The 10678-nt window shown below is 55.9% G+C and overlaps 3 protein-coding genes across 3 annotated transcripts; 1 reads left to right on the top strand and 2 right to left on the bottom strand.

The window, feature by feature from the left end:
* Nucleotides 1-339: 339 nt before the first annotated feature.
* Nucleotides 340-3023, bottom strand: VDBG_02746 (xylulose-5-phosphate phosphoketolase; the record flags this gene model as incomplete). Its single annotated transcript, XM_003006561.1, has 6 exons — nucleotides 340-966; nucleotides 1079-1305; nucleotides 1357-1927; nucleotides 1983-2292; nucleotides 2348-2738; nucleotides 2786-3023. 6 exons carry the CDS (start codon nucleotides 3021-3023, stop codon nucleotides 340-342), a joined length of 2364 nt encoding a protein of 787 aa, XP_003006607.1.
* Nucleotides 3024-4271: 1248 nt separating this feature from the next.
* On the top strand, nucleotides 4272-6711 carry VDBG_02745 (catalase-1; the record flags this gene model as incomplete). The annotated part of the gene is made up of 3 exons (XM_003006560.1): nucleotides 4272-4544; nucleotides 4602-4796; nucleotides 4957-6711. 3 exons carry the CDS (start codon nucleotides 4272-4274, stop codon nucleotides 6709-6711), a joined length of 2223 nt encoding a protein of 740 aa, XP_003006606.1.
* A 249-nt stretch (nucleotides 6712-6960) lies between these two features.
* VDBG_02744 (conserved hypothetical protein) lies at nucleotides 6961-9585 on the bottom strand (the record flags this gene model as incomplete). The annotated part of the gene is made up of 3 exons (XM_003006559.1): nucleotides 6961-8034; nucleotides 8112-9514; nucleotides 9573-9585. The coding sequence occupies 3 exons, from the start codon at nucleotides 9583-9585 to the stop codon at nucleotides 6961-6963; spliced, it is 2490 nt and encodes an 829-aa protein (XP_003006605.1).
* Between the last annotated feature and the right edge of the window lie 1093 nt (nucleotides 9586-10678).

Raw genomic sequence — 10678 nt, 5'->3', positions numbered from 1 at the left:
GGAGTGATGGATATTTAATTGCTTGGAATTAGGGGGAAATAGCTTGATACCAATTGTAATCACCCACCTGCTGTACGGCAGGTATTCTCAATCGTTTGAGGGAATGTTTGCGTCTCGCTTGTCTAATGGATTTGGGAGGATGATAACTCATTTTCATTTCGGAGCATTGAACTGCGTCCTAGTACGTGTGTAACTTCCGAGTCTAATGGCGCAAGCAACTCCGTCATTCTCTCTCATCGTACCATATTGCAGCCTTCATTCTGCCATTAATCATTTCGCCTCGTCAAAGTTGGGCGAGTCGTAAATATCATCCGGATCTGCCTCCAATTAGTTCAGCGCTCACAGAGTGCGTGTACACGGCGAAGAAAGCTGACCTTTGCCCTCATTGTTGATGAAGTCCCGAATCGTCTCAACGCGGCCATCGATCTCTTTCAACAGTCGGTCCAGCTCCGTCCTCACCTTGTCATTGAATGCGGCCCCGCCGCGAAGCGCCCTCGCGGCGACGTCAAACCGACTGACGCAGTTGACGAGCATCATGTCAAACGGCGTCGTCGTGCTGCCCTCCTCGCGATAGCCCTCAATACTGATGCGGTCCATGTTCGGCCTGCCGAAAAGCAGGCCCTGCAGCTCGGTGGCGTAGCCGTGGTAGTTGAAGCATACGGGCCTGTCGGCGGTGAACATGGCTATGAACTCGTCGCGCGTCAGGGAGTGCGGGTGGCGCGACTCGGCGACGAGGACCATGAGGTCCGTGACGTTGACGACGCGGATCTTGAGCGACGGGGCCAACGTGCGCAGGAGCTCGGCGGCCTTAACAACTTCAAAGGTCACCTCGACGCCGATGCCGACGAGGACAACGTCGGGCTGGTCGCCCTCTGCAAGTGGGGTGGAGGCGAAAGGCCAGATGGAGGCGCCGGCCTGGCAATGCTCATCGGCGTCTTCGGGGGAGAGGAAGGTTGTAGTCGGCTGCTTGGAGCCGATCATTAGGTTTACGTAGTTTTTGGACTTCAGACAGTGGTGGACTGTGCTAAGGAAACAGTTGGCGTCGGGGGGCAGATAGACCTGGGGTCTTGTTAGTGACGGTCCCAATGGAGGGAATCTTGATGGGACTTGCTCTTGCGGCCTCGGCCTTGATGTTCAGGACGGCTCCGATGAATGAGGGGTTCTGGTGGGAGAAGCCGTTGTGCTCCTGGCGCGCCCAGGTGCTCGTTTCGATGTAGTTGATTGATGCCAGGTCACCGCGCCACTCAAGCGACTGAGCGATCTTGCTGAACTTGGCGTACTGGACCATCATCGTATGGACGATTCCTTTGAACGTGTTAGTCATACTTGAACGAAGAGATACAGGTGTTCAAATACCTAAGAACGATTCATAGCTGGGAAACAGAGCGACTCGTCCGGTGAGCGTGTAGCCCTGCATGAAGCCCTGGCAGCAGTGCTCTGACAGAATCTCAATGACGCGGCCCCCCTTGTTCCTCGAAAACTCGTCCCACTGGAAGTTGCGCCCCGTATGTTCGAGAACAGCTCCAAACTTGTTGCTTTCCAGCTCGTCGGGTGAGAACATGCGGAAGGTGTGCGGATTGTCTTGGATGACCCGGTCAAGGAACTTAGCCGTCGCCTCCATCTCGCTGTTCTGGTGACCGCGTTCGACACTGAATGACTTCCAGTCAGGAAGATCTAGACCGATGTAAGGCTCATGTGTTGGCTTGAACTGTCCAAGTTTCTTCGCGTCCGTTTTGGGGAGAATGTCGAGGATGGTGTTGTTCGGCTTTCCGTCGGTTAAGAGATCGTTGATCTTGTAGTACGACAGCCACTCCTTGAGATTGCGGAGATGGCTCTCGTCCGTTTTGGCCTTCTTCAAAGGAACCTGGTGCGAGTTGAACGATCCTTCGACAATCTTACCGTCAACCTTTTTGGGTCCGCTCCAGCCCTGGAATTGTGAGTAAGTTGCGACTTTGATAAATCTTTGAGATGGGAGTTCCTACCTTCGGGGTCCTCATCACCAGCATGGGCCATCGGGGCTTAGAAATTGGCTCTCCAAACCGCGCAGCCTTTTGGATCTTCTTGATCTCAGAAAGTGCCCACTCCAGTGCGTTCGCGAGGTCTTCGTTGATATTGGCGAGGTCCTGGACAATGCAAACCTGGTAGCCGTAACCGCTGAAAAGCGAAACTATCTCCTTGTCGTCCATGCAGCCAAAGATGGTGCGCTCGCTAATCTTGAAGCCGTTTACGTGGAGGATGGGGATGACAGCGCCAGACTCTTTTGGGTCAATATACTTGATGGCGTGCCAGGCGCTGCTCAAGTTAGCTTTCAGGTTGTAAATCAATGTGACTCCCGAGAAAGACTCACGCTGCTGTAGGTCCGCTCTCCGCCTCACCATCTCCCACCACGCAAGTGACAATCAGGTCAGGATTGTCCATGACGGCACCAAAGGATACCCCCAGAGCATAGCCGAGCTCGCCGCCCTCGTGGATGGAACCGGGCGTCTCCGAATTGATGTGGCTGGGAAAGCCTCCAGGCACAGAAAACCCGCTGATAAGGTTCGAGAGACCCTTCCTGTTGACGGGATATTGCTTTGGATAGAAGCGCTCGAGGGAGCCTTCGAGCCAAAGAGAGGCCAGGGCGGCAGGCGCTCCATGGCCGGGACCGATGACATAGATCATCTCGAGGTCGTGGTTGCGGATCAAGAGATTGAGGTGTGACCAGACCAGAATGAGGCCGGGACACGTCCCCCAGTGACCTTGAGGTATTAGCATCAGTTGAGGAGTAACGGCGAAAGGGCCTTACCGAGGAGTCGTGGCTTGACATGATCGAACGTGAGGTCTGACTCGAGGAGAGCATTGTCCTGCAGGAAGATCATAGCAGCCGCGATGTAGCAGGCGGCATTCTGGAAGTCTTCAAGTGATTGGGCTACATCTTTGTCAAGTGGCTTTCTCTGGAGCTTGACTGCAAGGTTCAGGACCTCGTCAGGCAGCTGTGACGGCAGCGCCGATGGATTGGGACGGTCGATGACCTCTCCCGGCATTGTGAATCGCGATGATGTGGGCGACTGATTCGTTGAAAGATTGATTGGCCACTCGCAATCAACAAACGCCTGCCCAGTTTGTCTTGAAATTATGGTCTGTCAATGATGAATTTCGGCAAATGGGCCAGTGGCAGGGTGGGATTTGATGCTTGGGTGAATGATCTTCAAGAACACACTGCTGGTGAGATGGAGCAACACGGTTTTTCGGCATGGAGAAACGGCTTCCTCGGAAGCCAGGTACCCAGTCTGGCTGGGCTGGCTATGGTTCAAGTTGTTGATAATGGAGGGAGGTTGAGCAGCAATGACGTCGATGTGGAGGGATAGAGAGCAGGCTGGAGGTGTTTTCTCGAGCTATCACAGCCAGTCAGGACAAGCACGCTCTGTACTCCGGACTTGGCAGTCAATGGTCGCAGGTGGAGTTTCGCAACGAGATCAGGATGGAGAGGGAACCCCATAACGTGAGGGCCCTGTTCCCAAATGATTGAGCCATGACGGCGGTGGCCTGGTTGCGTGGGATGCACCTCAACCATGATCGTGGCGATGGTGGACAACAAGGGAAAGCTACAGGGGACGATGCAGCTGTGCCCCTCGCTAAGCCTCGGTAGGACTAGCGCTGATGCACGCTGGAGCTTCAGGCCCGCGCGTCACTCGACGACTGTTCTAGGGTACCTACCTTGAGAACTCGGGTACGATGCTCCTGCTACAGAGCAGATTGACTCGGTGTGCATCGGTGTAGCTTCCTAGGTTCACATGGCGCGGTGTGGAGCCTTCGGACCAAACGCCCCGGGTCCGGCCCCTCTTCACCTGTCCACCATCGACGAAATACCATGCACACCATTGCAAACACCCATTTGTGACATCAGCATTGCGATCTCGATGCTCGACAGCCCACCATTCTGCAACTGCCGTGTCCCACGTCCGGACGAGATAGCTTTTTGTCAATGGAAAGCATTGCATCTCCGTATCGAATCACAATGTTGCTGTTACCAATCTCCACCCTCGAAGCATCGATGGCGCATCAAACGAGGCATGAGGATGCCCACTGGGACGCGGTCACAGAGAATCATTGACGTCAACCTTGTGTCTTTCGTTCTCTGTGACACTTCTCAGGCTGTCCATTTAATCACACCGCCGCTCCTACCAAACCAAGGTGGTGCCGTGTAACTCATCCTCTGCAGAATCAGTCCTTCCACGCACGACCACTTAGTCCAGTCAACCCCTTCCTTCGGTCAGACTTGGCATACCAGAATGGCTCACGTTTCTCAACCTGCTCTCTCTGAAGGCCTCAAGAGGGTACAAGAATCCATCATGGCATCCGCAAACACCGCCACTGGTGGTTCCAACAGCACCAGCAACCCTAAGATCGCCCAGCTTGAGGAGCATTCCAGGACGCCCGACCAGGACTCGCGGCTCACAACCGACTACGGCGTCAAGCAGAACAACACAGATGATTGGCTCCGTATTGTTAGCGACGACCATACTGGTCCGGGACTACTCGAAGATAACGCTTCTCGTGAGAAGGTCCGTCGAGTTTGCTTTCCCAGCTCACTCCCACAGCTGACGTTAACTTCTGGCTAGATCCACCGATTCGATCACGAGAGGATCCCAGAAAGAGTTGTTCACGCAAGGGGTGCAGGTGCACACGGTGTCTTTCGCCTGAAGGAGGCCATCCCTGAACTCACCCATGCCGGATTCCTTACCGACACGTCTCGCGAGACACCCATCTTTGTCCGCTTCTCTACAGTCCTCGGTAGCCGCGGCAGTGCCGACACTGTCCGTGATGTTCGAGGATTTGCTATCAAGTTTTACACCCAAGAAGGCAACCATGATATTGTTGGAAACAACATTCCCGTTTTCTTTATCCAAGGTTGGTGGCTTCCTTTTTTTTTTTTTTTTCGCAGTCCAGCAACCAAAGCTAATGGGACTTCCATAGACGCCATCAAATTCACCGATGTCATCCATGCAAGCAAGCCCGAGCCTGACAATGAGGTCCCTCAAGCTCAGTCCGCCCATAACAACCATTGGGATTTTGTTGCACTGTAGGTTTATGTCTTCTCGTGAGTTCTTTAGTTCAAGGCTGACAGGCGCTAGCCACACCGAGGCAACCCACATGTCGCAGTGGACTATGAGCGACCGCTCGATTCCTCGTTCATACCGTATGATGCAGGGATTTGGCGTCAACACTTACACCCTCATCAACGACAAGGGAGAGCGCCACTTCGTCAAGTTTCACTGGACACCTGAGCTTGGCGTCCACTCCCTCGTGTGGGACGAGGCCCTCAAGTTGGCCGGCCAGGACCCCGACTTCCACCGGAAGGACCTCATGGAGGCCATCGAGAATGGCGCGTACCCGAGGTGGAAGTTTGGTATTCAGGTGCTGCCTGAGTCGAGAGAGCACGAGTTTGACTTCGATATCCTCGATGCCACTAAGCTCTGGCCCGAAGATGATGTACCCATCCGCTATATCGGAGAGCTCGAGCTCAACCGCAATGTCGACGAGTACTTCCCCGAGACTGAGCAGGTCGCTTTCGCCACTGGCCATGCTGTTCCTGGCATTGGCTTCTCCGATGACCCCCTTCTGCAGGGCCGGAACTTCTCCTACTTTGACACCCAGCTCTCGCGCCTTGGCGTGAACTGGCAGGAGCTTCCCATTAATAAGGCCGTCTGCCCCGTCATGAGCAACAACAGAGATGGCGCAATGCGTCATACCATCACCAAGGGCAAGGCTAACTATTGGCCCAACCGCTTTGAAGCGAACCCTCCAGCGGCCAAGGCTGAGGGTGCGTACATTGAGTACCAGCAGAAGGTAGCTGGCATTAAGGCGCGCACCAAGAGCGCCAAGTTTAAGGAGCATTACAATCAGGCTCAGTTGTTTTACAACAGCATGTCTCAGGTGGAGAAGAACCACATGGTCGCTGCCTTCTCCTTCGAACTCGACCACTGCGATGATCCCATTGTCTACGAACGATACACTCAGCGCCTCGCCGACATTGATCTCGGCCTCGCTCAAGCCGTCGCCGAGCAGGTTGGCGGTCCCATTCCCCAGAAAGCCGGTCGTCCGAACCATGGTAAGAAGGCCAGTGGCCTCAGCCAGTTTGATTACATACCGTCGACGCCAACAATCGCCTCGCGCCGCGTCGCCATCGTCATCGCTGACGGCTACGATGCCACAGCCTTCAACGCCGCCAAGGCCGCAGTCACAGCTGCGTCGGCACTGCCCTTCGTCATCGGTACCCGCCGCTCGGAAATTTACCCCGCCGGTGCCGAAAAGAAGCCTGGCAACGGCGTGGTGCCGGCGCACCACCTTGAGGGCCAGCGGTCGACCATGTTCGACGCCCTCTTCCTCCCCGGCGGTGAGGAGTCATTCAAGACTCTGCGCAAGAGCGGTCGTGCCATGCACTGGATCCGCGAGGCGTTTGGACACCTCAAGGCCATCGCCGCCACGGGCGAGGCTGTCGAGCTCGTCAATGCTGCCATTGCGCTGCCGGAGATCAAGGTCTCGCAGGGTGGAGTTGAGGAGAACTACGGCGTCATCACACTGAAGGACGTCAAGCATGACAGTCTTAAAGAGAAGGTCGAGATTGCTAAGGACGGTGCTGGATTCCTCGAGCAGTTCTTCTATGCCATTTCGCAGCATCGTGCTTGGGCGCGTGAGCTCGATGGGCTGAATGTCCAGGTAGCCTACTAGAGAGGAGTTGGAGTGACTTTCCTAATACCCCATATTCTCAAAGTGTCTGACGTCTGACGGAGAAGTTTGCCTGATGTGATGTCTGTAACCGTACCGATCCTCCAGGAAGGGCATTCCGTATGCTCCATGAACTATTCAACAGATGATTTAAAGGGTATCTGATCATTTACACCATACGCAAGACTGCCTGTCAACTGTAAAGACTCCTTTCCCCAGCGCTAAAATCCCAAATGCATCGTGTGTTTCGTCTTAGCCGTTATTCATGTTGTCCATATTGTAATGCATAGGCATGACCGTCATGCCATCTCCATATAGCACATTTGTATCATGCATCTGTAGTGACGCATGCTGTTGCGGATGCTGCTGCTGCTGTTGTGGGTTTGTGCCAGGTTGCTGTCCCCAGAACATACCGTCTAGATCCCACATCCAATCCTGCTCCATGAAAGCAGCGACCTCCATATCCGTGTCAAGCCGAATGGGAGACATGCGGAAGTCAAAGTCCTCCGCCGTCTGTCCCATTCCACCCGTCGATCCATACAGATTGCTCATGTCGCCCTGAGCTACGGGGTTGGCGCCCATCAATTTCGCTGCTGCTGTCAGAGACGGCTGAACCTCTTCGTTCTGACAACTCGCTTCGTACACGCGCCTCACAACCTCTCGGCTTCGACACGCTGTCAGCGACCAGTCTCCGACGGCGTCGAGGATCTCGAGCGTTGTCTCGATCTGGCTCCTCCACGTCTCCACCTCTGCGTTGCCCGGCTGCCAGCACAGCCGAAGGAGTGGAATCATGGCCGCCTGGTATAAGAACCAAGCAGCGTTCCAGCCCAGCATCTGGTTCCGCGTCCACTCCTTCGCGATGTCCTCAATCGTCTGCGCCGCCATGTCAGAGCACGTGTTGATCGACGCAAGGATCTCCTCGTCGTTGAGCACGCCCGACCCAGGCGACGTCCCCGCGTCGGCGGACGACGACACGGACGACGGCGCGTGCGAGGCGCGCCGGTGCGACCGCGCCGGCACCGGCCGCTGCTGGCTCGCGGCCCAGGTGAGGAGCACGGGGCGGTGGAGCAGCATCCTGAGGTTCTGGTAGCGCCACTTCATGACGCAGCGGGCAATGTACAGCGGCTCGGCGCAGGGCTGCGTCGTGCCGAGCAGCCAGGGCAGGCTCTCGTACCAGGTCACGAGCTGCGTGTCCATACTCTGGCGGTCGTCGGTTGAGGGCAGCGAGCTCGCGGCGAGGGTGTCCTGGATCTGTGTGGCGATTCGGCAGAACTTGATGTTTTCGATCATGGGGAGCACGCCGGCGTGCTGTGCTGACTCGGCGGCCTTTGGGAAGCAATTCCGTCAGCCAAGAAGAAAAACGACATAGCGCGGGAAGGAATGATTAGTACGAGGCGACATACCTGACTGATGCCCAGCTCGGGAGACCGGATGTTGATTCCAGGCCCCCGGCGGCCAAAGGAGGGACGGCCCATGGTCGTCGTCGCCCATGTGTCGAGGCAGAACAGGGACCACCATGTCCTCCTCCTGATCTCAGCGGCAAGTACATCTGTTTCTGACAGGCCCTGCGCGAGTGATTCTCGGTGGAGGCCCAGTGCACTCGCCATGCGGACGGCGGCTCCGAGAATCGCGTTGGCCATGTTGGGGCGGTTGATGTAGTGCAGATAAAAGCCTCCGATAATGGCCAGAGCCTGGACCGTCTCGACGCGGCTGGATCCGAAAGAATCAATGGTGAGGTGAGTCATGGCCTGCTGGTACAGCTGTTCGTGATGGAGGTCGCTCGACTTGGTGGCTGCGATGCTGCCCATGGCCAGCACAGCGTGCAGCAGGGCCAGCCACGGCGAGTCGACGCGCTGACCCAGGGAGTAGTCGGCACGGAAGCTTGCCTCGTCGAGCATCGGAATGAAGGCGTGAACCCGCTTGAAGTAGGCGTCGACAAAGGTCTGACCGCGCCATGTCCACGGCACTTTTGCTGCTGGTTTTGACTCGACGGCCGAGGCGCGGCGCATGGCTTCGGGTTGAACGGCGATGGCACCTGTGGCAGCCGCCATGTTGCGAGGCGTGGCGAGGGCATTTCTGAGCTGCGGTTTGAGCTTGAGCATCACCATGAGAACCGCCTTGACGGACGAGGCCCCCAGGTACGATGCCCGCTTGTCCATTGTCAGTGATAGGGCGTTGACGTCGTCCGATTCGACGGGAATGGGTTCATGTTCGCGTCGCTCTTCATCCCATTCCGAGTCCTTGGTCGGCATCTGCTCAAGCTCGGCAGCACCAGGCTCGACCTCTTGGTCGAGTGATTCCTCGTCATCCTCAAGTGGTGAGGGATTGGCAGGCGGGGATGGCAGCACCGCCTCGTCATGAGGTTTCGTGGGATGTCGCAACAGCTCCAGGAGTTCTTCTCGCGTCAGTGGTAGTAAATCGAAAATTTCCTGGTTCGGGAAAAGACGATTGATGACGGATCGGCATTCTTCCAGCGACTGTGACAGATTCTCAAGAACTCTGCGGCAAGCTCTTGTCAGCAACTGCGGGGCGCCACGATCGACAATAGACGATCCGCATAATAAGATTTGGAGGGGGGTCACGTACTTCCTTGATGGCACGACTCGGGGTCGGTGCTTGTCGTAGAAGCACTTCTTTGGCACCCGCGTCGAGATGCATTGTCGGCACGGGTGCTGGCCGTCGCAGCGAATTTTCCGTCGCTTGCATTCGGCGCAGGCTTTGGAGACCTTCACTGTCTTCGTGTCTGAGGCATCAAGACCGCCCAACTGGCTGGCTGACGCCGGCTGAGGGCCTCCCTCGATCTGAACTGCGTGTGGATCAGTATCAGAGGACGAGACCCAAATCAAAGGGCACGGAAAGCCTACAGTTGTGATACATGTCGTCGCCGTTTTGTCACGAGTGGGGATATCGTATCATGAATAACGAAGTTACAATGGCTGAGTGATGCGTCCAAGGGGAGGCGAACGACCGAATGGGGGCTCACAATTGAGCTGACTTGAGAGTTGTAAACCAAAAGATGAGACTGGAAAGGACGTATCAGGGCAGTGTCCCCATATTTTCAGGGAGAGGTGGCTCGGTCGAAGGGGAGTCGAGTGCTTCACATCACGCTGAGAGTTGGTCTCAAAGATGAAGAAAAGGAGGGGGAAGATGGGGGAAGATCTCGGTACCACACCAGGGGACAAGCGCGTCGAATGACTTTATTCGACAGTGTCTGCTAGGTCCCTGGCCTCCTCTCTAGCTCTGGTTCGGCATAAGCTCGAAAATTGAGGGGTGTCGGTGGGGAATCTGGGGTACATGAGAGACGGTACGGTTCGGATAGCCGACAACCCCTGAGGTGCGGAGAAGATGGCAACGATGCGTCCCGCTGGTTGAGCTTTGTTTCCGTCGTGAGGGGAAGCCTGGCAGTGGCTCTGTATGAAGAATTGAGAACCCTGAACTGCAGCCACAAACCGTCGTCGAGAAACCTTGCATACTTCCACCGAGGCCTCGGGGGCGTGTGCCTCGGACTAAGCCATCTAGAGCGGAGATGATGCGGCAGAGATTCAGTCCTGCAGACTTAGCCTCCTCTCAAGACTCGTCACCTGAGCAGAATAAGCCCACGCCGTCCAAAGTCGTGAGGCCTGCGTCGCCGATGCACAACTCCAAAAGAACCAGCCTTTACCCTGCATGTTGGCTGCACGGGAGGCGGCTGGTAGGCATCGTCGCTTGGCCAGGCACAAGACGCTAAGCCTATATCGAGTGCGGATATCCTCTCTCCGCTGTCTCAATAGGGTAAGATGCCAAAAGATGTGCCACCATGTTGGGTCGATAAATGATGCGGCGGCAAATCTGACGACAACATTCGGGCAAGGTGGCATGTTGCCTGGTCTGGTTTGCCTCTTTGCGTCGTCGTTCCGACGTTTCTTTGTTGCTCAGAAGAGTGTGCAGGATCTCGCACACGAAAATTTCTCTCCTCGATGAGAAAGACTCC

This window comes from Verticillium alfalfae, genomic scaffold (genome assembly GCF_000150825.1).
Source record: "Verticillium alfalfae VaMs.102 supercont1.3 genomic scaffold, whole genome shotgun sequence".
Lineage (NCBI taxonomy): Eukaryota > Fungi > Ascomycota > Sordariomycetes > Glomerellales > Plectosphaerellaceae > Verticillium > Verticillium alfalfae.
This window is presented reverse-complemented; position numbering and strand designations above follow the sequence as displayed.